Below are 27,362 nucleotides of genomic sequence, written 5' to 3' on the forward strand. Positions count from 1 at the left end.
TGCAAGTAGCATCTTAAATCTCCATATACATCCCAAAAATATTTAGAAATTTCCTTAGATGTTTATTCTTCAATCAATAAGAACATTCGGAAAATAATAACACATGTACTTAAAAAACAAAGTCTGTAGTACATTATACCGCTTTAAATTGGAAACAAACAACATAATAATGACTAGGGAAAGCTTTACAGCTAAACAAGGATACAGATGGATAAGAACAATTTTTCATCGACAATTTCTTTATCAGTAATTCAAGTTTGTAAGTTTGAATTTAAGCAAAGGCAATGGATATGAATGAGTAACTCCTGCGTAGTACTTTCTCAGGTCGCTGAACTCTCGCCAAATGACTGTACTTTCTCTCCACATTTACGCTCCATTTGTGCTCCCAGCTCAGCATCTGTCACCCTCCCACCCCTCTCGCATTTCACTGAGCTGCTGCGCTGCCCTTCGCTCGCTCTTGATTGGCTGTGGCTTTATCCATCCACTAGTGGGAACAGTCCGATTTAGCCTTGACTGCTAATCTGACGACAATTAAGCAGGGTGCTTAGTGATGAGGTTAGGACGGCGTGGGCGTGGGCTTGGGCATGGGCATGGATTACAGGCAGGAAGTACAGCTACAGGGCTGCCACATTATGCATCTAACACATTTATTGATCTGTAGATGCATCAAGAGATAAGACAAGCAAACACGCCTTAACCACGTGCAGCAGAGCTATACGCTGCAGTTTAATTGGCCTGTTGAATCAAGCACAGTCTGTCTGGCTTAATGTGTGTATTTCCATCCCTCCGTCATTAGCTTCTTACATGCAGGGGACAGGCGAGGGTTCACCTGCAATCGCCACGTCCAGATTTATCCTCCGTGCCTTGACCGCTCTTCCTAGCCGAGGGTTGGAGGGATGGTGGAGGATGGAGGGAGGGGGGGAGGGGGGAGGGAGGGAGGGACAGAGCCAGATTAGGTTGCAGAGTGAGGTTGGCTAGAGGTGAGATCAGTGTAACGGATCTCCCAGCAGGAAGGAAGAGACGTAGACGGACTGGATTCCATAGCGTTAGTGACCCAAAGAAACCTTGACTTAACCGAAGAAAGTGACTCGGTGGGAGAACACACTCGATTTTGAATGTCATGCTATTGCTTGTGAATGTAATGTGGGTGATTGTCAACACATTACCGATGATGGTAACACACTTCCGGTATCGAGGTTTCCTGCTCCGAGGCAGGCAGCAGCTTTAATTTGTGGGTGTTTTTTGGGAGTCATTAGTGATATTTATGAGGGTCATTATGAAAACAAGAGCATTAGTACCGTGTCCGTTCGTCTTCTGGGAAGCTTTTTGGCGTCCAAGGTAAAATAAAAACAAAAAGGTAAAGACTGAAGTACTGAAACAAAACAAAGAATGTTACAGCTCTTCACTGAAGTTTGCTAAATATAATGTGCTATTTTGCTGTAAAATCAAATCCAGAGCATACATAGAATATACAAAGAGCAAACATATTCTTATTTTGGCTCACTTTGGTTTGGTTAAATCAGAGAGGTGAGGAGAACAGAAAGTGGACGGAAATGTTTACTTAAAGTGCTTTGCGTGTCAGATCAAAAGCAAAAATCTAAACTTATTCCGTCTTCATATCAAAACTTGAAATGAAACTATTAAAAAGAGCACTCAGTAGATTTGGACTCAATCTGGAACTTCTGCACGTCCAAAACTTTTTTATTACCCAACCCTGTTGTTGTACAAGCCTCTGAGGGTTTCACCTTTTAGAGCCAGCGGTAGATTGTCCCACAAAAACAAGAGAGGGGGAGAATGAGCATTTGATTGAACTCCTGAGTGTTTTTGAGTCGAGACTGGAAACGGCATCAGCAGCACTCAATAACACTTGCTGTATTGACTGAAGGCCAGAAATCATTTGGAGTGTGTGTGTGTGCGATTGAGTGAGATAAGAAGGAAGTGAACAGAGCATATGTGTCTGAGACAACAGAGAGAGGAAGAGAGCCTTTGATGATGTGTGACTGTGTCTGAGTGTTATAGAAGGAAGGAAGAACAAAGAAAATGGTACGTAGAAATGTGTGTTTTTGTCACTGAGTCAATATGCGAGAGCGTGACGTCCCTGCATCTTACCCTTTAGTACCCATCTGTCTGGTTTCATCCGCTCGCCTCTCCTGTTGTCTGATTTCCAACCCGTCCCATTTAATAAGAGCAGTTACATTCTTGCACAGATTCAGATTAGTAATACTGCACCTTGGATTAACTGGTACTGCAGCTAGAGCGTACATGAAGGAATGAAGGAACATTAAGGTCATCTACACACCATGTTCACACTGAAAAAAGTGACATATTGAAATGTACTCAAACCAAACAGAATGCATGCAGTCGAGTAAACTATCCCACAATGCAATGCACTATGGAAATGAAGAAGATGCTCACAGCTGGAAAGACTTCACATGAATTGTTGAGGGTGAGAATTCTCCAGAAAGAGAAAAAAAAGAAGTCTTAAAAGAAGTATTAAGAAGTCACAGTTTGATTTCTGAAGACATACATCACGTGCAATGTGTGATTTCCTGTCAGTATAATATGGTAAAGTATGTAGGGTATTTGTATACTCACCGCTAAAACAGTATATTATGACTATAAGCATGTAGTACATACTGTAAAGATTTGGTATGTATTATGGATCAGGGACACGCTGATGGATTTCCTATTGATAGATTGAAGACGTTGAACCTCATGGCAGCACTAGCTTGATTTGACGCTTTGTCACTGTGCTCAAAGTTCAGTCAGCTTCTACTTTAATATAGATAACATGCAGAAACAAGCCCAGAATGCATGTCTCGGAAGTGCAGACTTAGCAGATGCAGAGCTGTTATTTTAGGTAATCTATGATTTGATCATTACATACAAACATTCATTAAACAGTGTTTAAAGTTCTGACCCGTGGCCTAAGGGCTCACACACAAACACACACACACACACACACACACACACACACACACACACACACACACACGCGCACACACACACACACACACCTACACCCCTACACTCTGCAGCAGTCGTGATGGGAACAGCCAGTACATGACACCACTTTGGTTTTTTAGCAGCGTCCCACTTCCCTCTCAATTGGCCTCATTTGTGCTCATCACAGCACATTCACAATCACAAATACACACCAAACACTCACAGACAGACACACACACACACACACACACACATCTACTTTGACCTCATGACGTACTGACTGAAACTGAAAATAGACAAAATGTTTAATAAAAAAAGGTTTAATAAATGTTATAAAGCTGCCAATTTAGCCTTTCATTCACAAACGCTGGGGGTTGCTCATGTTCACATAAATCACTTTATCTGTCAGGAGTTATCAACACTGCATAGGTCAAGGTCACACACACACACACACACACACACACACACACACACACACACACATACACACACAGTGATAATTAATAGGGGGTGTGTGTTTGTGTGTGTGTGTGTGTGTGTGTTTTGGGGGTCATCTGTGTCTGGCAGCGGCTCCTCAAGTCATGAGACCAGAGTAAGAGCTAAATATAGACACACACTGATACCACTGATAGCTGTCTGTGTGTGAGTGCCATTGAACTTATCAAAGAATCAGACTGCAGACTTGCATTCTGGGCAATGTCACCTTTCTTTCCATTTTCATTTTTTCTTCCCTTGTCCTTTCATTCCCACTAAGAAAAGAGAAACTCCAAAGGGAGCGGAGTGACAAACTGTCCGTTGTCCTGTGAGTATCAGATCAGGATCAGAAACATGGTTCAATTAGGAGGAACACAATTTGGAAGGGGGTCGAGTCTCAAACATTCTCTTGTTCTAACTTCTTAAATGTGAGAATTTGCCGCTTCTCTCTGTTCTATATGACTGTAAGTTAAAACATCTTTGGTGTTTTTGGATTGGGGGTTGGAGAAAAGAAGACATCACATAGGGCTTTAAAAGAACAATGTTTCTAACATTATATAGACCAGACCAGATTTAAAGATAATGACATGATCATTACTTGCAGTCCAAGCCTGGATTGTATATTCGGTAATTTTATTATGTTTGTTATTCTGTACACAAAGCATCTATTACTTGCCTGTCCGTCCTGGGAGAGGGATCCTCCTCAGTTGTTCTTCCTGAAGTTTCTTCAATTCTTTTTCCTTTGTATGCTGTAAGGATTGTAAAGCCCCTTGTGGCAAATTTGTAATTTGTTATATCTTGTTTGGAGAAATTCTGCCTTAAGGAAGGAAATAAGCTGCAGCCGAATACAGCGTTTGTACTGACTTGCTCCTGCTGTGAACTCATGTTAACTTTTTGAATGTAAAGTAGATTGCAACTGAAAAAAAAAACGTATCGGTGCTCAGTCAAGCCTCGTTGGATAAATAAAGATTAAACAGCACGAGATAATGATTCCCATTGATCTGCATCGTAATTTAGCTTTCGTCCGTGGCCTTGTGAGTCTTCATTGTCTGACTTTGTACGTCGATAAACAAACGGCACATAATTGTCTTTTTGTGGCCCTTATTAAACACGGAGGGGGGGCCGCGGACGGAGGGGGCGTCCTTTTTGTTCACATGTAATTAAGCACAACCCCTCTCTGTTTCGCTGCTGAGGAGAACAAAATGAGTCGGGAAGTCTGAATTGTGCAGCTTTCCTTTCTCATTACCTGTCAACAAATTACTCACAAGCGACTCTCTCTCGTGTCATAATGAGGAATGGGTTGTCAACCTGAAGAAAGGGACCTTTCAGAAGGTCACAGCGTAATTCTACAGGGTCATACGACGATGATGTATGGAATATAAGTGAACATTATTCCAAGACGTAAATGTGGAACGCATATTACAGTCGCCGTCTCCTGGAAACAATCTCCATGTGAACCGGATGGATTTGCAATGATTAAAGAAGAAGCAGTCATAGCTGTACAGACAAACGCGCAACCAAATATCCAAAGAAGAGATCACCCAGACTGTCTAAGTGACGAGTGTTCTTTGGGAAATGCAGTGCTGAAACATCACAGCAATTAGTGCATAGCACCAAAGATGTCTCTGTCTTCCTGTTAATCTCGGAGGATCTGAGGACCGTCTGGTTCGTCGCGCACACGTTTCATTTGGAGAATCCAAATTTGGAAGACTTAATTTTTTCTTTCTGTCACTCTTCTTTCCTTACTTTATTTAATTTTTTTTTAGATATACTTGCTTTTAACACATGGCTGTGATGCGTACTTCGTGTTTACCTTGAGGGTTAAGAATTATAGCAACGAGGGGGAAGATGATGGTTTATTTAACCATGGCTGATGGCCAAATATCTATAGTTTTTTTTTACCACAGAGTTGGTGCTGAAAGACCACAGCCACACGCCTAGCACCAAAGAGGAAGAAGAAACTCAAAAGATCAAGACTCGTCCGGATTAGCACTTGCGAGGAGAAAATAAAATCTGTTAATTTAGCATCAATTTTCATTGCTCGATGTTCATGTTCCGGGTTTCCTCGTTAATGTTTGAGCGGCACTGCGGGACGTCTGAGGTGTCATTTCTACACCACTTCCTGTCAAAGTGACCTACGAGAAAGTGAGAGTTAAGGCGGTGGGACACTTAGCAGAGTCCCCAGTCCTGGCACGCTGCTTTATGTCTTCCATGTCACTTCAGTGTTGGAAGGTGATTACAACTCTCCATCCGGCTCCTCTCATCACCATTTTTCAGCTATATGGGCTCCGGTCTGTCACTTAACCTTCATGTGTACCCCCTCCCCATTTTCTGTATTACAGTGTTTCTCAAAGACGGGTCTAAGGTGTCAGTTTGGATCATTTAAAGTTCTCGCAGATCAAGTATTATCTATTATACCTTATTTTCTGATTACATGCAACATAACTCGCACTGTAGTGGTGATCATTGGGATACATCCTTCTTCTCCTCTTTGCATTTATCCCAGTCCTGCATTACTGCTGCCAATAACTGACAGTCACATGTTGTGAAATGTGATATTTTTTAAGCAAGGTTGTGGAAGCTTCTTAAGCAGCTTCTGTAGAAGAGAAACTGGCAAAACATTACAAATAAACAATTGTATTATTGAGTAAAGAAGTATCTGTTTTCTGTACGTGTGGTCAGATATGAACCTCCATCATATCCATAAAGGTCAATAATAACTTTATTTGCCAATGACAATTAAGTCATTCATGATGGATGTAAAAAGAAGGGGCTTTTTTCCCTTTATTTGAGAGTGACAGTGTATAGACAGGAAAGGAGGGAGAGAGAGATGGGGGATGAAACGCAGCAAAGGGCCGCAGGTCGGATTCAAACCCGGGCCGCTGCAAAGGCCTCAGCCTACATGGGGCGCACGCTCTTACTGGGTGAGCTAGAGGTCGCCCCAAAAATAGATATCTCTACCTCTTGGGAATTGAGTAACAAGTGCAAATTTGGTCCAGCAATACTGCAATAAGTAAAAGGGAGTTTTGCAACATCTACGTCTTTAGTTGCATCTTTCAGTAGTCTAAAACCTCTTGACCCAGTGCTTTAGCCGTTCAGAACTAGTGCTACCCATGCCTTGGGAGGGTCAAATCAAACTGATTCATGTAACACACCATTGAATGCACTAGCTAACCTGAGAAATAATCCCTTATATTCAGAAGAGACTTATTGTCCTCTTTTCTCTCCTGTGATCCACAGCCGAGAATTGAGAGAGCTTGACCTTGTATGGTGGTGGTGCTATATCTGTGTGTGTGTGTGTGTGTGTGGTTGAGTGTTTGTGTGCCTTAAGGGAAGTTTGGGCAGCCCGGAACACTGGCAGGGACTCACCGGCACATGATTGATCTTGTGACTGACCTTACATACTGTAACATTACACAAGGCCTGCTGTACTGTAGAGTTTCCAGGAAAGCAGCAGCCCCGGCTTTGATTTCTCTGTGTGGATCAATAAGGTATCACATTATTATCAGAACCACGTAGTGGTTGGTTTATGTGGAGGGAGTTACTTTATTTGCACTAACACGTACCTTTATCATGGCCCCTGAAAGAAAAAGACATTTTGCTTTCTCTTCATGAAATTGATTTGGCATTCAAGTCTTGTCGCTTTGTTTCAATGGCGTCCGACGGCCATTTCCAGGTTAGTATAAAAGAGTGATGCGCGTTGATTTCTTGTACACCAACTGCAATAATAGACCATTGTAAACATTAATATATAGTACACACTTTATACAATTATGGAATTGTGACACAGCGTAATAGTTTCAGGTCAGTTAGCAGCTAATCGATAGTTAGAATTTATAGTCTAAGCTAACGCGCTTGTAGTATGTTGTGTTTCTTTAGGTTGCTCAGCTTCATATTTTTAGCTATGAGTCCCCCCCCCCCTTAACTCAACCAATAAGATAATCTCAGCCTCCAATAAGTTCTTGTGTAACTAAAATCCCAGTATGCTATTCATAGAAAACCAAAGGAAAGATGCAGAGCTTTACCTCAGCACCATGGTAAGAAGTCAAACAAGAGATAACCCTTGAAAGAATCACGTGTGTGTGTGTGTGTGTGTGTGTGTGTGTGTGTGTGTGTGTGTGTGTGTGTGTGTGTGTGTGTGTGTGTTCAAGTGTGTTTAAAGATAGAAGTGAAGGATGCGGTCCAGCACATCCACATGCTAGAGTCTCGCTGGCCTTTCCATATCCACTTAGCTCTCCCACGTGCAGGCCTGCTATAAATAGCGCAGGTTTAATGCGTGATTGTCCCGGCAGGCTTTTTATGACTCAACAGGCCAGTAGGTTTTCACTGTTGTTACTAAGGCAGAGATTAACCACAAATGGAAGTCACCACACTTCATTTCTTTTTACACTCCATTCCCCCAATATCGGCATTATTACACTGAGATACCCTTAACAAGCAGACATTAGCAAGTGCATTTTATAGGTTTGAAAAGATCAAATGCTGGGATTAAGTTTTGCATTCACATCAGCACAAATTGTAGATGTAGACACTGTGAATTCATGTGAAATCCCCCCAAAATGTCCTGTTCATTTGCATTCTGCTCTGTTTTAGCTGTTTTTGCTCATGTATTTCTGTAGCTAATAATTCCAACTCACATTTCCTCTGTTTATAAAACAGACTCCGAATGAACTTATTGCAATTCCCCCTTTCAATAAGGTGTCTGTATTCTACGTTAATTTCACGCCCATTTGCCTAATCTGCTCATTCTAATGCTCCATTTGAGCCATAATAGATTCAGACAGAGACACGGTGAGTGATGGGTTCATTTTTTTCTGAGATGCTCTTGTGTTATGCCACTGCCATTATACTACATTAAAACAGGAAAGAATAAGCCACTTTTTCTCCTATTTATTTCCCTTTTAGCAACCATAAAACATTTGTTTTTCCCAGGAAAGGATGACTGAGCACTGTGGTGTTGTTTTTTTTTAGCACAAACCCTGATTTATATTCATACTGCAGACTTGTGGATTTCAAACCGTTTTGTTTTTGCTCAGGGCCACCTCAGTAGGGGATGTTGGGGGAAGTCAGAGTGAGCTATCTTTTTCAATGCATTGAGATATTTCATGGATTCAAACATGAAGGTAGGTAGGTACAGACTCAGTCATCTCGTCTCTAGGCTGTTTCACCGCCTCACTGGCCTAATCCTGTTATGAACTGTGTTTGACCCAAGACGTCGGTTGTTCGCTGACAGATTAAGTCAGAGAACCTAAACCTCTTGGATTGAGATAGTTAGAGAATGAATGGGTGTTTTTGTTTTTGTGTGGATCAAATAGAACTCCTCACAAGCAAGCAGTAGTAACGTGTATGAGGTCAAAGGTCACTGCACTCGGACAAAAAAAACGCGGCACGATACGCAGTGATCACGTACAAAACGATGAATGAGATGAGAGCAGAGAAGGCGTCGCTCGTCGCTGAGCTGCTCCCTAGCCTTCGTCCTCCTCCTCCTGGCGGGTGTGAGTCATGTTGTGTTGCTCTCAGGGGCTCCATCATTATTCAGAGTCAGCGCGGCGGCGGGAACACAGCGCAGCCACATTCGCCGGCTGCCCGTTACCTTCTGCTGCTGCAGAGAGGATGTTCAAACGCAACTGTGTGTGTTGTTCATGTGCGTGGTGCTTGGTCATGTTTGCGTGTCGCATGGCTTCGCATGTGTGGGATGTCCCATTATTGTTGTATGTTTGACATGGGCCAATCTCTATCTGTGCATGCGTGTGCTTGAGTGTGTGTTTGTGTGTGTGTGTGTGTGACCGAGAGCAGGACACACCAGCAGAGCGTCATATTAGGCAGAGGATTGCAGCTTTCGTATGTGAATGTGACGCAGATGATATCGCTGCATGTGAGTGTATGTACAGCTCATTCTCCATTTGATATGTCCAGTTCACATGTTTCGTGGATCATGTGCACACACTTGTTGCTTGTGTTGTGCTACGCATGTGTTTGGGAATTTGTGTGTGAGTCATGCCCAGGGATGTTTTTATGGATTGACGATGCAATGGAGAGAAGGAGGGAGAGAGCGAGGGATGACTGAGGAGACTAGAGGGGCTGAGTGGAAACAAAGAAATCAACCTGCCTGTCCTCTGAGATTATGAGGGAGGGATGGAGAGAGAAAGAGAAACATAGAGGGATGGAGTAAAGAAGAAGGGAAGAGGGAGGACGAGGTGAAGAATGAATATGAATATGAAAGAGCAGGAGAAGAGGGAGAAGAACTGGAAAAGAGAGATCAATGCAGGATATAACAGGAGAGAAACAAGCTGAAGAGGAAAGGTGGAGAGGAAAAAGAGAGCAGAGAAGAAAAGGAAAGGGCAAAGCTGAAAGGATGAGAGAAGAGAAAGAATCAAGGGCAGCGAAGAGGAAAGATAAGGTGATGGCTACACTGGAGAGGAAGGAGAAGAAGATGAGAAAAGAGGGGGGAGAAGAGATGAGGAGGGATGCGGAGGAGAAAGAGGTGAAGAAAATGGAGGAGGAAAAGGAAAAGAAAACAGAGAAGAGATTAAGAGGAAAGAAAGATGAAAAGACAAATTATCCAGCACTCTCACAAGAGAGAGGGAAGAAAAAGAGAGAGAAAAAAAAAAAAAAAAAAAAAAAAAAAAATAAAAGGAAAAAAAAAAAGGAGAGGAAAAAAAAGGAGAGAAAAAAAGGGAAAAGGGAAAAAAAAGACAAAAAGACTGAAACTGAGGGGGAGGAAAAAGAAATGTAAATGGACTGTTCTTATATAGCGCTTTTCTAGTCTCAACGACTACTCAAAGCGCTTTAACATAGTACAGGAACCATTCACCATTCACACACATTCATACACTGTGGCTGAGGCTGCCGTACAAGGTGCCACCTGCTCATCAGATAATCATTCACACACATTTACACTCCGATGCGCAGCATCGGGGGCAACTCAGGGTTCAGTGTCTTGCCCAAGGACACTTTGACATGGGACTGCAAGGCCAAGGATCGAACCACCAACCTTCCGATTGGCAGGCAACCGCTCTACCACAGCCGCCCCAGAAGAGAGAGGATGGATGGAGAAAGAAAATGAAAAAAGAGAGGAGATGGGGGATGTTCAGGAGGAAAGAGGGACGAAAGGAGAAAAGAGAAGGAAGCATGAAAGAGAGATTTTGAGGAAAGAAAGATGATGAGCAGGAAAGGAGAAAAAGATAAAGACCGGAGGTAGAGGAAAGGATGACGAATGAAGGAAAAGACAGATGCAGGAAAAAGGAGAGGAGTTAAGGAAGGGAAAAGAGAGGAGCAGAGGCTGAGATGAAAGAGGAGAGAGGAAAAGAAGGATGCACAGAGTGAAGGAGTGGTGAAGCGGGATGAGTCAGGCGCACCAGAGAGGGATGTGGGCTGCATTGTAACTAACACACACACACACACACACACACACACACACACACACACACAACACACACACACACTAGGTGAAAACGCACACCTGCATCAGCAACTGGAGGGAGAGGAAGCAGTGGGGGGGTCTTATAGAGGGCATCCTCTTCCCTTCTGCTTCTCTATCCAGTCACGACTACCCTCCCCCCATTTCTCCTCCTTTATTGCTCTTTTATTCTCTCTTTTCTGACCCACATCCCTCTTTTTCTCCCTCTCACCCACTCAATCTTTTCCTTCCCCTATCCTCTTCCTTCTCTTTATTTCCACATCCACCTTTTTACTTCCTTTCCTCGCTCCTTACTTATTCACCTCTCTTTCTCTCTCCACTTTGCTGATTGCCTCTTTGATCATGTCTGCCCTGGTCTACTGTGTAATTTTAATGTTATTTAGGAAACCATAAATGATATCAGCTCATGCTATCCATCCAACCCTTGACCCAAATACACACTCCTCACCCAGACCAAATAAGATAGTAGATTACAATAAATCAATATTTATACTATACCCTTTCAGTTTTAAAGGTCCTGAACAACAGTACAGGGGTTTTCAGTTAATGGGGCTGATTGGGCCTCTTCCCAGGACTGTGTGGGTGTCCATACACTGATTGAGTGACATCTTCCTGAATCCCCTGTTAGTCCTGTTGCACCTGTTAGGGCGGGACAAATGACAGCTGTATAATTCTTATTGGTAGAAAGAATTTGTGACCTGACAAGTTCCCATTAAAGCTCCGGCCCACCTTCAACCTGAACAGAGTCTAATCAGCCAGAGTATCTGAAAACACCTGTGTGGGTGTTGAGAGGCTTTAGAGCTTATGTACCCATTTATTATAGAAATTGTCATACGTTTTGTGCCAAAAGATAAATAAAAATAAACAAAGTTTGGGGAAAGTATGCTTTCTGGTGTTCTCTCAGCAACGGTTCATAAAAGTATCCTTTATTCTGTAATGAAAACAGACATGAAGTAATTTCAGCTCAAGAAACAAAAACGTAATAAGGTGCAAATAGTGAGCATTAAAATCAAAGGTCTAAATGTCAATAATAAAACTGATATAGGATGCAGCTTTCAGTGTTTACCGGTGATAAGATCACATACAGCACATTCTGCGTCTGTGCAGGGTGCGGCCAAACTAAAGCCAGTCTTTATTTTGTTCCTTAATGTTTTGAAAATTAGTAGTTGTCCCTTCATGGCAGCACGCACGCACACACACACACACACACACACACACACACGCACACAACACACACAGAGTGGAAACAGTTGTACGAGGTTGTAGATCAACGCAGCACGAGCAGCGATCATAAATACAACATGATATTGTAGTTATTAAAAAACTAAAGCTGTTGTGTTTTTTAGGATGATGGGTAGTGGAAGGTGTGTATGTTTTGTACGTGTAAGTAAAGTAGCTATCGTCGTAGACAGATCTAAGTACATTTAAAATATGTTTTAATGAAAGAAAGTGTTTTCTAAAATGAAAGCAATAAGTAATTGAAAAGCATTAACGATACATTCCAAGTGTAGATAATTCATCCTTATATTGTAAGTTATTCATGTCTGTGTTAACTATTGGTTGATAATTTTTTGGGGAAATGAGAATTCTTTTGTGAAGTGGTTACCTGATGATTAGTCACGATAAAGTCACTTATTTTGTATTAGCTGAATATGATAACAGATATGCATGTTGTTATTGACTGTTGGAAGTAGCCCATGCTGTTTTCATATGTCTTGAGGACCCTCTGCAATCTGAATGTAGCTGTTGCAGCAGATCTGTCTGTTGGACAGCCACGATCCAACTTAATGTAAAACGTGCAAAGAAGTATGGTGGTTTGCCCTGCTGTTGAAAAGTAAATTATTTTATTAAATAGATAGTGTAAGGGACAGTTACGTAAAAAAGACGGTACCGTTAGCTACGTAGTCTACAGCAAGACAACGCCCCGATAAATGTAAGTATAATTTTAGCACATTTCCAGACATAATTGACTGTACTGCAACTAATTCCAGGGATAACCTTTTTAAAAAAAAATATTTGACATAGAATAAACTTAAAGTTATTTAATGCCCCGGGACAGAATATAAACTCATAGAGTTCTGGGACAAAATACCAGAGATGCAACGTGCAGTTGAGTCAGTCAGTTGGAGATGAGATTACCTCTGAGGAAACCTGATAGTGAAGGAAAACCGTCTGATTCAGTTGGTGTAACTGGTCGACCCTGTCTTCTAGCCCAGTGAGATGAATGGACAAGTAAGTGTGTGCGTGTGTGTGCGTGTGTGTGTGTGTGTGTGTGTGTGTGTGTGGGTGGGTGAATAAGTGAATGAAAGACAAAAAGAGCGGTAACGGATCACGCTTCCTCGTCACGCGTACAATAGGACATTGATCTATTGCACGTCAGGGGAAACTGCTCGCGTGCACACACGCACACACACACACACACACACACACACACACACTATACAGCACACACATTAACACACACATTCATACGTACACAATGCTTGCAAAGAATCAAGTTTGACTACTTTCTTCCCCCCACACGCTACCTCCTTTTCTCCTCCTCATACCATTATTTCTTCCTTCCCGAAAATGTTCCTCTTTCTTCCTCCCTCCCTCAAGAGACCGCAGTCGCTTCCCTTCACACTGAGTCACGTACACACACTTCCTGCACTTCTTCTTTTTTTTTTTTTTCTTTCTATTCTCTCAGTGACGTGGCTCAGTGTTTCTGTCTGACTCTCAGCCATGTGTTGTGACTGCAAACCACGTGGCTGCTAACTTCTGACTGACATTATTTCGGTGGATCACAAAATGGGGCTCCTGCCGGGGTTTCGGGGTTTCTTTAGAGGGTCTGAAAAGTTCTTGAGGGTGTTCCAGGGGTTTGTAAGAGGTTTCCATGTGCTGTTGAGAGCATTTTCAGGGATCCTTGAGGGGGATTTAAGCAATTCAAATAAGGGTTAGAGGGGGCCTTGAAGGGGTTTAATGGGGTTCTTTTAGCGGTTAAAGGGCTCCTTGAGGGGCCTATAAGAGTCTTCAGGTGTTCTTGAGGGGGTTTGAGTTTTTTGGGGGGTTATTAGGGTTATTAGGTTAGGAGGAAAATGTTTCAGATAATGGATTCAGGGTTTTATGGGTTCTTGATGGGTTTCTGGAAGTTTCTGAAGGGGTTCTAGAGGATCATGAGGATGTTTCTTGGATTCTTGAAGTGGCTGGCATGGTCCTTGATTAGCTCAGGGGACGTTAAGGGAACTTCAGGGGATTCTTTGAGAGATTTCTGAGTTTCACGAGGACGTTTTTTTAAGTTCTTAATGACGTTTGTAGGGGTCCATCTATCCAAAGTGTGTTCAATTTCTTTTGTCATTTCAAACATGAATCTGTTAAGGAACGAAACATTTTGTCATAACAGTAAAGCTGTGCTGTAATGCCACTGAAAAAGTCCTCATAAGATTTGTAGAGTACCCTGTAATAATGCTGCGTTGGATTGTCTCCTACATTGTATGTGCACCGAGCAAATCACTTAGGAAACTGCACACAGTTGTCATGATTCAGGCAAGGATGTGACCGCAGAGTCCACAGATTAAACAGACTAAACAGAGCAGCTCATTTCAGTGATTAACACGCCCTCAACCAACAAAGGAGAACTAATCACCTGAAGACCTCTTGGGTCACGGTTGCACTTTGTTGTGAGCCACAGGGAGACGTGCTGGATAAACGCATGAAAACACTTCCAGATACGTTCTGCTGGTGTACGTGGCACATTTTCTGTCTAATCCTACACCGTGCCGGGGTACACGCCTCTATTGGTTTCTGTGTCGAACCTCATCTAACATGGAAGTCTCATTATCTGTAATGAGTAGCTGTTGAGAAACGAGGGGCTGTTGACGAGAGCTCCTTGTGACTCCGACAGTGAACAGTGTAATAATATACAGTATACGCCAAATCATGGAGGCTTTTATCCAAAGTGCCTCCCACTACTTCAACTGCATACATATTTTAGAAAGGGTGGCCCAATGGGAACTAAACCCTTAATTCTAACAATGGCACTGCTGCACTGAGCAATGAACTTCACAGCAAACGCCAGCCTTGGCAGTCGCAACGAGGGAACAGGATTATTTCCCATGTTCGGTAGCTTGTGTTTCACAGAGCAGCGGTTACAGAGAAAACATCAATTCCTTTGTGATTTGCATAAGAGAGCAAAGCAGCCGACACATGTTGTTCATTTCTCACTGAGGAGCTTTCCAGCTGTGATCAGCACCTCCAGTTTTTTAGGGGGCTATTTTTTTACACAGTGGCTCATGCACTTTTGTTGCATCTCAAAATTAGACTAACCGCCTGGGAATTTAGCTTTCATCCCGATGTTTGACTAATGTGACCTTTCCCCCCTCTCCTACTCTCTTTTTCCATCTTCAGTATGGGGAGGAGGAGGTGTGTTCGGATCGCTTGGACACTGACTTCCCGGACATCGACCTTTCCCAGCTGGACACCAGCGACTTCGACAGCGTCAACTGTCTCAGCGAGCTACAGTGGTGCAACGATCAGCCGGCGGACGTGTCACCGGCCTCCATCCACTACAGTACGGCAGATGAGCTCTTTGAGGTGAGCCTTCTTCATCAAAAGTACAGCTCAGTTATGTGACTGATGTTTCTCTCAAGACAGCCATTGACACTACTGCATGGGTGTGGTCCGCCATCAAAATGCATCAGAAATGTAGTCCAATGTCCAATGGTGGTAGTCATGCTTTTATCGTAAACATTATTATTTAGATGTGTTCAAGTTCAAATGCATAGATTTAGGTGTTAGTCAATCAGTGGATGACTAACATCCACATTTTGTGGACAGGCTTTTAGTTCATTAAGAAATTTATGCAAAATATGTTACAAACACAGGTACAGATGCCAAAAACAAGCCCCTTGCACGAACAAAAAAATGTATTCTTAATAGTCCCATACACAGTATGGGACTATACAATGTGACTATACAATGTGGTAAAGTTTAATATCTGCATTCTTAACCCATCCTAGTATTAGGAGCAGTGGGCAGCTATTTATACAGCATCCCGGGGGGGGCAACTTGGGGTTCAGTGTCTTGCTCAGGGACAGTTTGACATGTGGCCGGAAGAGCGTGGGATTGAACCACCAACCGTGTGGTTATAGGGCGGCCACAAGCCACCCGTAGAAGAAAACAACCCCCTTCAACAGCATATTCAATTCCTAATTGTTTCAGCTTTCTTATTCTTATTATTTATTTGTATAAAGGACAACACACATTAATTAACATTTCTGTAAATGTGCCAGTGTTAGCCAGCCGGCTAATTTTCAACCGTAGTCCTTTGGCAGATGATTTTAGACCAGAGCAACAGGAAACGGCAAGACATTAGTACAGGTTAAACTATACAGACAGAAGTCAACGAGACACCATACAGACAGCAAGATCCATAAATAAGCTTTCTCAGTAAGCCATGCAGAGCTACAGGAAGTAGCAAGACATTAGCACAATAACACATCTACAGTATCCCCATTCAGTATAAGAAGCCAGTTTTAAGGCTAATCCCCAAAGTTGGCACATTTTGGCATATTTTTATGCCAGGCAAAAGGTACTACTATGATTATTTAGTTCTCTGACCAGAGTCATTACAGAGTTATTTTACAAAGTACAATACACATTTTATTATAACATGTTATTTTGATACGGTCATTTTATATAGCACATTTAATCTGGGCCTCGGGGTCCGTTTGTCTTTACTGTTGACTTGCGCAACGCCCCAACCCTTCACCTCATTCCTGTGCTGAAATTTGCAGCTTGTCTCAGAGGGTGCTACCGAGGTATTCCCAGTTACGCTGTGTGTAACGTGATGATGGAGGCAGTCCATCAGTTTGGAATGGCCCAATGCTTCTACAGGGCCAATTAAAAGCCCCGAGGCTCCGGTATCAGGTGCCCTTGCTGGATGAATTCAGGGAATACCATTCTGGTTTGTTTCTATATGAAAGCAAAACCCCGGATCATTGATTGTCTATAGGTTTCCAGCCCCGGCGACGTCTCCAGGTCCCATTACAGAGGCTTAATTGAGTGCATCTCGAGAACAAAAAGACGACGACAAAGAGATAGAGTAGCATTTAGGTCCAGATCATCGGCTGTGTAACGCAATGCTGCTGGTGGAAATTGCTCTGGTGCTGCAATGCACCGCAGAGTATTGGTTAAATGAAGACACGGCAAGACATGACGGGAATGCGGGTGAAGTAAACACACACACTGTCTCCGTCTGTACTCTCTTTATTCTTATTCGATCCCCATTAGCCGATGCTATTTGTCTTCCTGTTGTCGATACAAAACTTTGGGCTGCAGTTTGCATCTCAAGACAGACTCAAAGTACCACATCAACAGTAACACTTATTGGTATCTTTATAAGAAAGATGCAACAACAAGACGCTTCGTTAATGAGATCTGCTGACATAGAAATAGAAATAGAAATAGAAATAGATAGAATATGGAAAAGAGATGCAGTTATTTTCCCCTCTTCTGTTTTTTTCTCTCCATCTTCCTTTCCTTTACTATTTATCTTACTGTCTGGTATCTTGTCTCTAGCTCTTTAAGTTTTCTCCGTTCATGTTTGCTCCATTTTTTCACCTCTCCCTTTTAACTTTCTTCACTGAATCTTTTCCTGACTTAAGTTTCCTAGTTTCTTTCTTCTTTCTACCTTCATCTGACTTTTTTTCATCTATACACTTTTCTTTCTTTCTTTCTTGAACCTTCTCCTTTTCTATGCCATTTGATCACTCTCATAAATACACAATTGGCCCTTGAGCCACCGTTGAAAAGTCATCGTTCCATACCTCTACCACCCACCAACCCCCAACCATAGCATATTATATTATAGCCAATATTGTATTGATCAGATTAATACAGCAGAGCAGATGGTCAGACGTCACACATTAATGAATAGAGACAGATGAAGCCCCCCCCCCTCCCCGTGTCTCTCCATACGCCTCTTATTTACAGAAGCGTATCGAAATCTAGTCTGACGTCGGATGGGATGGATGTGTTTGTGGGAGGTAGGGCTTCATTTAACCTTCGAGAGTGTAGAGAGAGATATGAATAGAGTTGCAAAGGTTATATATTACTTTAATAACAGTAATAATGATGTGAAGGCATCTATATTGTCAAATATATAATTATAATTTATGCTTCCTTCCATCTGTCATTGATGTTACTTTCTGTGTCTCTCTGTTTCTTTCTTACTCACTTTGGAATCTAATTACTATCCAGAAAATCTAATTGATATCCATATAATCCTATTAGTATAATCAGGTAAAATCCATGAGTGCCGTCGAATGTTCAAACATACTGGTAATGCTAACAAAGCCTCTCTGACTGTGATAAACCCACATAGACAGATGGAGACAATTCCAATTTCAATTTAAAATGAAAATAACATTTTTGCATGAAAAAAGGCAACTTAATGACTTCATAACCATTAAAATAAGTTAGATTTCAAGCCCATGCAGCACAATATTGTGAAGTGTGTAAACCAGGCAAAAAAAGAAACTTGTAGAGACAACTGTAACTATCAGGAAAGCATCATGTATACCCCCACAAAGTTTGACTTTGATTCTGCTTACTTACGACTACGTTCTTGACTCCTGTAGAGAATGTCAAAGTCTAAATTGCAGCACTCAGCTAAGAGAAAGAGAGGCAGCAAGCCCGAGAGACAGAGAATCAATTAAATAATAAATAGTTTGGCAGCCGGGAACAGATAGAGCCAGATGATAAAAGAGAGAGACAGATGAATGGAGCTTGGTGGCTTCCCGTAGGCCAACCATGCTATCACCTCTCCACCAGACTCTGCGCTCAGCAAGATGGCAGCTTCATCACAGTAAACAACCCCTGTGTGGATGTAACAGGAGGTATGACAGGGTAGTAATTTAGGACTGAAATGACAGATAAACGGTATTTTCTGCTGTGTATCTTCACAGTTGACCATTTCCATGCTTGCAAACTTTGGAAAAGCATGTACACCGTCATGGCAAACCGATACAGTAGTCGAGAGCAAACAGACAGAGCCAACTGGTCAATTTATTTGATAAAAGTCCTGTTTCAGCAAACCTGTGTAGTGTCCTTTCTAATGAGGTCCAACTCTGGTTACATCATCCATCACCTTGTTAATTAAAAAGACAAAAAAGAAGCAAGAATGGACATTAGACAACATCTGATTAGAGTGGAGGAGGTGGAAAATAGAGAAGAGGGGGGATTCAAGGAGTGATTCAGCAATGACACAGAGCTCCCAAAGGCTTTTTTTTCTATCTGCTGAGGACAATAATTCCCAGTTCTAAATGCAGTATACATATACGTTTGTCAGAGGATAGTTATTTTCCAACCGACTTACACCAAATGACTCATACGTGGCTGTTGTTGCATTTCTGTGGATTGCAGGGCGGGGGTCACACAAAGTTTAGGAAATTTAGAATTATGCATTTTTATTTTTTTATTATTTAACTATGATAATAGCCTGTTGGTATCTACTGTACACGCCTTGTTTCTTGCCTTATAACAGCTGTTCCTTACAAATAACAATAATTGATCGGTGGTCATATTAGCTGTTGTGCGGTTTTCTTCTGGGCAAAAATTAGACAACGTTACAACAATGATTGACAGCATACAATGTTCTAGTTAACTAAAACATCTACAGGACATGTGAACAAAAAAGAGAGGGGTTTCTTTCGAGAGCTGCTATTTTGCTCTGATGTTCAACAATCAAACAGGAAAGATTCCAAGGAACCAGACCAGAATGCACTGCAGCCACAGGTATTTTGGGTTAAAAGTAAAGGTGATTGTCAGCTTTTCTTCCCATGGAAACATGTAACATGTTGAGAGCGATAAATTGATGGTCCTCCCCTGAAGTGGTGTTGAATTCTGGGAAACGTAGGAAATCACTGGTTAATTATTGTCATTTGAAACTGTACTTGACGGGGGTTTGCCCTTTCTGAGCACCTTCAAGACTTTAAGAGTTAGCAAGTTAGCAATGGTTGGCAGGGCTGAGAATTAACTTTCAATCACCACTTTTACTACAGCTACTCGACACACTTTACGTTAGGATGGTTACAATGTGCATAATTTTACTTTTTTAATTGCACAGTCACGCTGTATTCTCACCCATGTTCTCACTGTGTCTGACGTCCTGCAGATAGAAGAGGAGAATGCGGCCCTGCTCGCCGCTCTCACTGACAGTTTGGATGGCATGGTGGATGCCGAGGTGGGCGGGCTCTCCGTCTTCCCCGCCCTGGGGGAGGAGCCTGACCAGGAAGAGGAAGACGAGGACAGTCTTTCTCTCAGCACCGAGGACTTCAGCCAGTCCCTGGGGGCCGAGACAGAGGACCCGTCTCTAGTAAGGATGCCTCTTATACTTTCTGTAGACGGGGCACTTTTTCTTTCTTTTACCATAGTTATTGAGCTAACATCAAGTGGAGAAACCTCTGATCAGAACACTCAATTCCATCTCCCCTGAGGATCCCTGACCTCACTTTTGCAACCCATATCTGAACATTTACCCCCTTTTAAGAACTTGATAGCTCCACCTCAAATATCCTCATGTTTTTTTTTTTTTTGTCAGAAGTCCTCGAATCAAAAAGTCTCTCGCAGCTCAAAACCGGGCGCCTGTTGAAGTGGAGAGCCTTTCATACATGCTTCAAACAGCATCCACTCCCCTCTCTCACCCCCGCCACGCCGTGCCTCTCCTTTCCCATGCTCTCCCTCTCACTTTCTCCCCATTATCTTAATCTGTGTTGCGTTTGCTTACCTTGATGTTACCCTTGTTGGCCCGCAAGGTTCAAAGTCTGCCTTTAACTCCAGGAAAACAGAGAGGCGCTGAGGCACACTGTAACCTTCCATCCAGTCCCGTGTGTGTGTGTGTGTGTGTGTGTGTGTGTGTGTGTGTGTGTGTGTCTGTCTGTGTGGATGTCTGGGTGTGTGTCTATGTGTGTGCATGTCTGTGTGGTTGTTGAATGTCTGCATTTCTAAGGACAACACTCATGAATCACTCTGTTGAGTACAATACTATCATAATTGATAGAAACATATGGCCAAAACTAGGAATCAATCTTCTCTTTTAAATCTGGATCAGGTTTAGGTTTTTAGGACCAGGGATGAAGGCAGATCAGAAGGGTTAGTAAAAGTTCCCTAATCCAAACATGTATGCGGTCTTTTAGCATGTGCTCAAGTTTATGTGTTTGCTTGTTTTCAAGCGCCCCCCCCCCACACACACACACACACACACAAACACCTCTTTTCACACATTGCAGCTGGATGCCTCTCTGTCTCTGGGCCCCTTCCTCATTCCCTGAACCAGACTTCTAGGAAAAACCCTTGTTTTTCTCTCCTCACTCTGTCCCCCGCTTGTTATCAGCCCCTGCATGCACCTGAACTACGTTCCCCACCACAAAACACTAAAGCGCTATCTTATCATACAGGAACAACAAATTGCAGTATCCCTTTACAGTGAATATTGTGGCCTACTTTCCCCCTTGGTTCACTCTGCTGCCAGGAGAATGCAGGCCTGCCCCCGTCCCTGCCTGCTCTGTGAGCTTAATTGAAGCAGGAAGCTATTTCACTGAAATAAACGTCTGATGATTACTGCTGTAATGCGGCCCTATTGCACTTGTCAAGATGAATTCAGCCCACTTCCTTAATTTGACTTAAATTTTACAGCAAAGGGGCTGCTTATTGCGTTTTCTTGTGCGCTCTGATTTAGCGGCAGTCTACAAAGATACTATTGTTTGGCAGCCATGAGTCATGCCGGATGGCTGAATACCTAAAGCATAAATATTCACCGAGCTGCACTGCCTTCAATTACACACCGAATCGTACTATAAAACAAGTCTGTCAGTGAAGTCAGAGGAGCTTTGTGGAGCTCTGCAATGAAAGGTTGGATGTTTAGCAATAGTTAAAGTTCAGGGATGTAAACTAAGGGAATGACAGGACTCAACAGGGCCACCTCTTAATGCATGCACAAGCCTTACGATTAGAAATTATAAGTTGTGAAAAAGCAGTTCTTCATATTAAAAGGAGATGCCATGCCCGCAGTGTGACTCCAGGGAAGGCAATATCTGTCCATTAGTCCAACACTTGTGTCAAGAAATACTTCAATATTGACTTATTTGCCATGGCATTTGGTACATATATCCACGGTGGCCAGAGGATGATTTCTAATGACTTTTCCTCATGTCTGGTTTAGATTTAAATGTCTCAACAAGTATCGGATGGTTTGCCATGGAATTTGGTACAGATATTCATATTCCCCTCAGGATGAATTTTAATAACTTTTGTGATCCCCTGACTTTGATGATCTAACCATCATAAGGTCAACATTATAATTTGTCCAATAACTATTGTTTTAATTCCACATGAACAAGTATACCACACCTGTGATCTACAGCTCTGACTTTAGAAATTTATGTTTTTTTATTTTGCATTTTGCATAGAGTAACGCTGATTTGATCCTTTCAAAGACTTGGCAAGTTTAGGACTATCAGCTCCACACAATTCTCTCTGGATTTTTCAGTATGGCAGTCAGACTCAAATGAGCCATCTGAATGTTAGAGTGCTAACCCGGAAACGGGGAGCGGAATGAGGTGACTAGAGTCTCTCAAAATCTGACGCAAATCTTTTAAACTGACCTTTGTTGATCTGAAATGAAGACAGATTCAGCAACTGCGCGGCCTATTTCTTGCTTAAAATGTTTTCAGAAACACGTTTCAGTGAACTATTTTAGTACAATATGAGATCGGATTCTGAACGAGCCGCCATGACAGTCTGGTTTTGAATTTCCGGAGAAACAAGACCCACGTGACACGTTCGTCCAATCAGCTGCCGGTTAAAATTTTTGGGTGACAATACAGATTAGCGCCGTCTGGTGTTTTGGAGACGTATTACGTCTCGTCGCTTTGGTGTGTTCCGGGGCACATTTTTTTGACCAATTTGGGGAGAATGATCAGCCCAACTGCCTTTTCTGCCGACGTTTGGCCGTCGGCTCTGTGTGTCCGGGCCTTGAGACTGACCTTTCCAGAATCTGACTGGCATCAAAGAGAAAAATGACCAGAGGAAGGGGCATTCCATCCAAATCGGTGGAAATGATAATGACTTTAATGACATTAGATAGTTCAGTGCAGCAATAAGTGTGGTTTGGCAGTCGAGGAAGCCAAAAAGATGCCAAGCCTCACAGCGATAGCCATTAGTGTGTGACTTACACTATGCTGGCATAGTAACAGCAAACAGGACGCAGTGAGACAGAACAGGCTTTGTTGCTGTAACATGGAGGTATTGTTTGGTCCAAAACAACAGGTCAGCCATGCTGAGAGGTCAAGCCACCACATGCCATCGTCTTCGCTGTTGTGTTGCAAAACATTGTGGCCCCACACACATGACTGCCCTGCCCTCCGCCGCCTCACCTTGACGACTCCTTGGTTATCCGTCAACTTGTGTCAAAATGAGAACCAGTGTAGGACGGTTAATCAGTTCCGCCTGCCAGTTTTCTCAGGTTCCACTTCCATCCAGTGAGAAAAAGACACTGAAGGGCAAATGAGAAAGTTAGTTCCGATAGTTAGCGTTATATAGGGAGGGGAACCTGATTAAATACAGCGGCAGTCAACTTAGAAACCCCCTCCGTCACACTTATGTCGTCTGTCAGCTTGGTGTCTTGGAATTTTCTGACATGACCACAATGGCTTTGGGTGCAAAATGGGCTGCACGATATGAGGAAACTATGTGATATGCAATAACATTGTTGAATATTGCCAGAACGATATTGCTTGCGATAAATAAACAGATATTAAAGTGTATTCAGTTCTGCATTTCTGCTGTTTTCAGTATTCTGCCACAATGCAACAACATTGATGGTTGAATTTAAAACTAATTAAAGGAAATCATTTCCAACATTCTTTTATTGAACAAATTGAACATTGAATTAAACTAATCACTAAGAAAATGAACGACAGTTACACTTTCTTCTGATGAAAAAATCTGAGTGTCTCGCGATATGTCGCAACCCTTCATGATATCTGTGTTGTGCCAGTTAATATTGTGATGACGATAAAAACGGTATATTGTGCAAACAACATTCTTGGTGCATGAAAACCAGGAAGAACATCAGTTTCTTTAACCTTTGAGATTTCTGCTTGCCTGAATGAAAATGACTTTTGACACTTTGGGGCGGAAACCAAGGAGGCACTGGCCCTCCTGTGATTGGTCACTTGGAAGGCGATCTCACAATGATTCATGTGTAAGAGACCTGAAAAGAACAGGAAGCAGACTGACACTGAGAGAGCAGGTTGAGAAGTAATGCTGTGATTAACTTCAGTGGCACAAATGTAGTTTCCAGCGTGATGCAGGTTTTTTCCTGGAAGACACGTTTTTTTCTGCTTAAATGTGATCCAAATGTATTACAAAAGTATTACAAAAGTTAATTTTAGTTCATGAACTATTAGCTTGTGCTCAGCTTAGTGATTCACTGTTTGTGCTCTGCATGTTACACATGTAAATACCAATAATTCAGCCTGCATTGTATTGCTGCAGTAAGCACTCATGGTTTATCCTGCAGCAGCACATCTTATGTCAGATACTGCAGCAGTAGAGCTGAGAAAGTCTGTTTTATTCCCAGACATACAGCGCTCAGTCAACGGCTTGTTGCTTCATTCATGTCACACAGCCACATACTATTACTGCTGCTGCTTCTAGGCTACTACTACACTTTCTACCTCTAAAGTACTTCTGTCTCTGTTGTTGCCACTCTGAAATCATTTCCCTCAGGCTTCATCTTGGTACGCCTCCAGGCAACAAATTGGTGACTAGCAAGAGGAGTCAAGCCTCCTATCGCCGATAGTTTTCTACATCTAAAGTTATGAGATGCCTAATAGCATTTACATGTCAGGAACACAAGTGAACAATAGTTTGTTTCTCCAAAGCACAGGAAAACTACTTTTCTCCCCACTTAGGATCAACCAAAAATAGCCATGCAAGCAGTTGGCAGTAGGAATGCAATTAAAATGCAATTTTTTTAAGTTTGAGCTTGCAAATTTGGTTCAGAAATGTTGCCTGACTTGTATGATTTGTCATAGATGCATTAAAAGTTGCATGTGGCACATTGATTGACAAATTTGTGCCATTTTTAGCATTTCCAATTTCCTTGTTGTGAACTCATCGAACTCCATCTTCACTGTCTCTGTAATAACTACACTAGTAGTACTATTACTATTTACCTGTAACAGCCACTTAACTGTAGTAATGCCAAACCATTCCCAGCTAAATTGCTGATTACACTACAAGTACCTATATTTATATCAGAGCCCTTCCATGACCCGGTGTTTTTCTGTTTCTGCCTGGTTCATTCATTTGTTTTCCAGTCTTGTATCTTCTCCTGTTTGCCTCAGAAAAACACATCTACTACAACAAAATCAAAAAATAATTTTGCTTCATTTAAACAAGTTTCATAATGATATTTCCAGACTCCTAAAGATCTTTTTTAGATTAACTTGTCTAAAAAATGCAATTTCTCAAAACTCAGTGAGTCTCCAGTAGTTCCAGGACCTCTAAAAGAAAGCAGACTATTTCACTTTACCGTATATAAATCATATCTTTCTGCATCATAGCTCTGTTTCCATTGTGTATACTATCAGTGGCAACAATAGCAACCTAACATTCACATCCACTCACACAGAAAAGCCTGGTGTAATGACATTATCATGTTTACTCTACTGAAGCTGCCAGCTGTGTGTGTGTGTGCGCGCTCCATCCCTTATTTCCATCAGTTGAGTGGTTTACTGTCACACCACTGCTGTCACTCATGTGCTCAGGCCTGTGTGAGTGTGTCGCTGACCTCTTCTGGTGAGAACTGATACTGCAGGATGGGTGAGTTTGTGTGTGTGTGTGTGTGTGTGTGTGTGTGTGTGTGTAATGCCGCCACGCCGTGCCTCTCCTTTCCCATGCTCTCCCTCTCACTTTCTCCCCATTATCTTAATCTGTGTTGCGTTTGCTTACCTTGAGGTTACCCTTGTTGGCCCGCAAGGTTCAAAGTCGGCCTTTAACCTTTGTGTTGACTTTGGGTCAAATTGACCCGTTTAAAATTATTATTTTATATCAGAAAATATGGGACGTAGAACTAAGCGCTGAAAATGTGTAGAAGAAAAATGTAACAATTTAAAACGTTGGAAAAAGCAAAAACAAACGGCTTGACGTTTTTTTCAAGGTTGACAGGAAGACAACACAAGGGTCCAGGAAAACAGAGAGGCACTGACCTTCCATCCGGTCCCGTGTGTGTGTGTGTGTGTGTGTGTGTGTGTGTGTGTGTGTGTGTGTATGTGTATGTGTGTGTGTGTGTGTGTATGTGTGTGTGTGTGTGTGTGTGTGTGTGTGAACTAATCATAACTCTAATTACCAATTACATTCTTTTTTTATTGCTTTCTATGCAATTTAATTAATATATACATTTGGAAGCCCTATACAACTTAAAGTCTTACTTGTAGTAATGTAAGTATATCAGTTTTGACATGTTATAAATGAATTGCTGGATTTACATGCCAATCCTATTAATAGAATAAATAAGTGATACAAATAACCTGATTGTAAATCTGATATGATCAAAGACATTTTTAAAGGAAATCGGACAATTGAAAATGTATTTAGGAAAATATTAATAATAAAGTTTAGGGACAAAGATGGGTGACACAACCAACATAAAATGTCTTAGGAACTCATTGGCTGTCGGTCTGATGAAGATTTAGCCTCTGGGGGCAAAGGTCAATATTTCAGGGGTTCCGGTGTAGCCAGCGAATATCCTGGCCAAGACATGTTTGACAAACATGTTTGGTCAAAACTACTCGGACTACAAATGAAAACCAGAACGCTTACCAAACGACCATACCAAAATGTTTTCCTGTTGTTGCAGATTTCATGCAGATATCTGTACATAGAGATTACATTATGCAATTGCAACTCCACTTTTTCTATACAGTATATATGTGTGTGTGTGTGTGTGTGTGTGTCCCACCACAGAACAAGGCCTGCATTGATGCTGCCAGTGGAGCTCTGGAAGGCATCCAGAGTAGAGTAGAGTAGAGTGTTTGAGGAGGCCCGGGCGGTGTCCAGGGGGACTTTCAATGTTTCACACAGACACAAACCTTCAGTCTCCTCTTCACTTTCCTCAATGGGACTCACAGAGGAGCATCAGCACACGCTCTGAGCCAAGTTGGCTCGCCCACAAAGGGCCGTGGTGGCTGCGTTGGTGATGCAGGCGGTTGTCCTGTCACTACATTTGACCCAGATAGTATTCTGTGGTTACAGCCAGCTCTGTTGGGTGGTCATGTTGTACTCATTAAAGCATTCCAGTAATATACAACGCTAGTGTTGTTAATAAGCTATGACCCCTGGACAATGATCTGTAGCTTCATGGCAAACAAACACCATTAGAACCAATCTGTTGTAGTTGTTTAGGTTTCATGTCTCATCAGTTTGATCTATTGCTTTCCTCTCTATAATGTTTGACATTATTATCACATAAAGATGC

General features: G+C 42.2%; 1 protein-coding gene across 1 annotated transcript in view; it reads left to right on the top strand.

The window, feature by feature from the left end:
- Positions 1–27,362, top strand: part of ppargc1b (peroxisome proliferator-activated receptor gamma, coactivator 1 beta) — a 96,347-nt gene that overhangs the window by 47,970 nt on the left and 21,015 nt on the right. The window contains exons 2-3 of the mRNA XM_039813242.1: positions 15,227–15,412; positions 19,995–20,195. Of these exons, the coding sequence (XP_039669176.1) occupies positions 15,227–15,412; positions 19,995–20,195 (387 nt within the window). The remainder of the gene's footprint in view (positions 1–15,226; positions 15,413–19,994; positions 20,196–27,362) is intronic.

Source organism: Perca fluviatilis, chromosome 10 (assembly GCF_010015445.1).
Source record: "Perca fluviatilis chromosome 10, GENO_Pfluv_1.0, whole genome shotgun sequence".
Taxonomy (NCBI): Eukaryota; Metazoa; Chordata; class Actinopteri; order Perciformes; family Percidae; genus Perca; species Perca fluviatilis.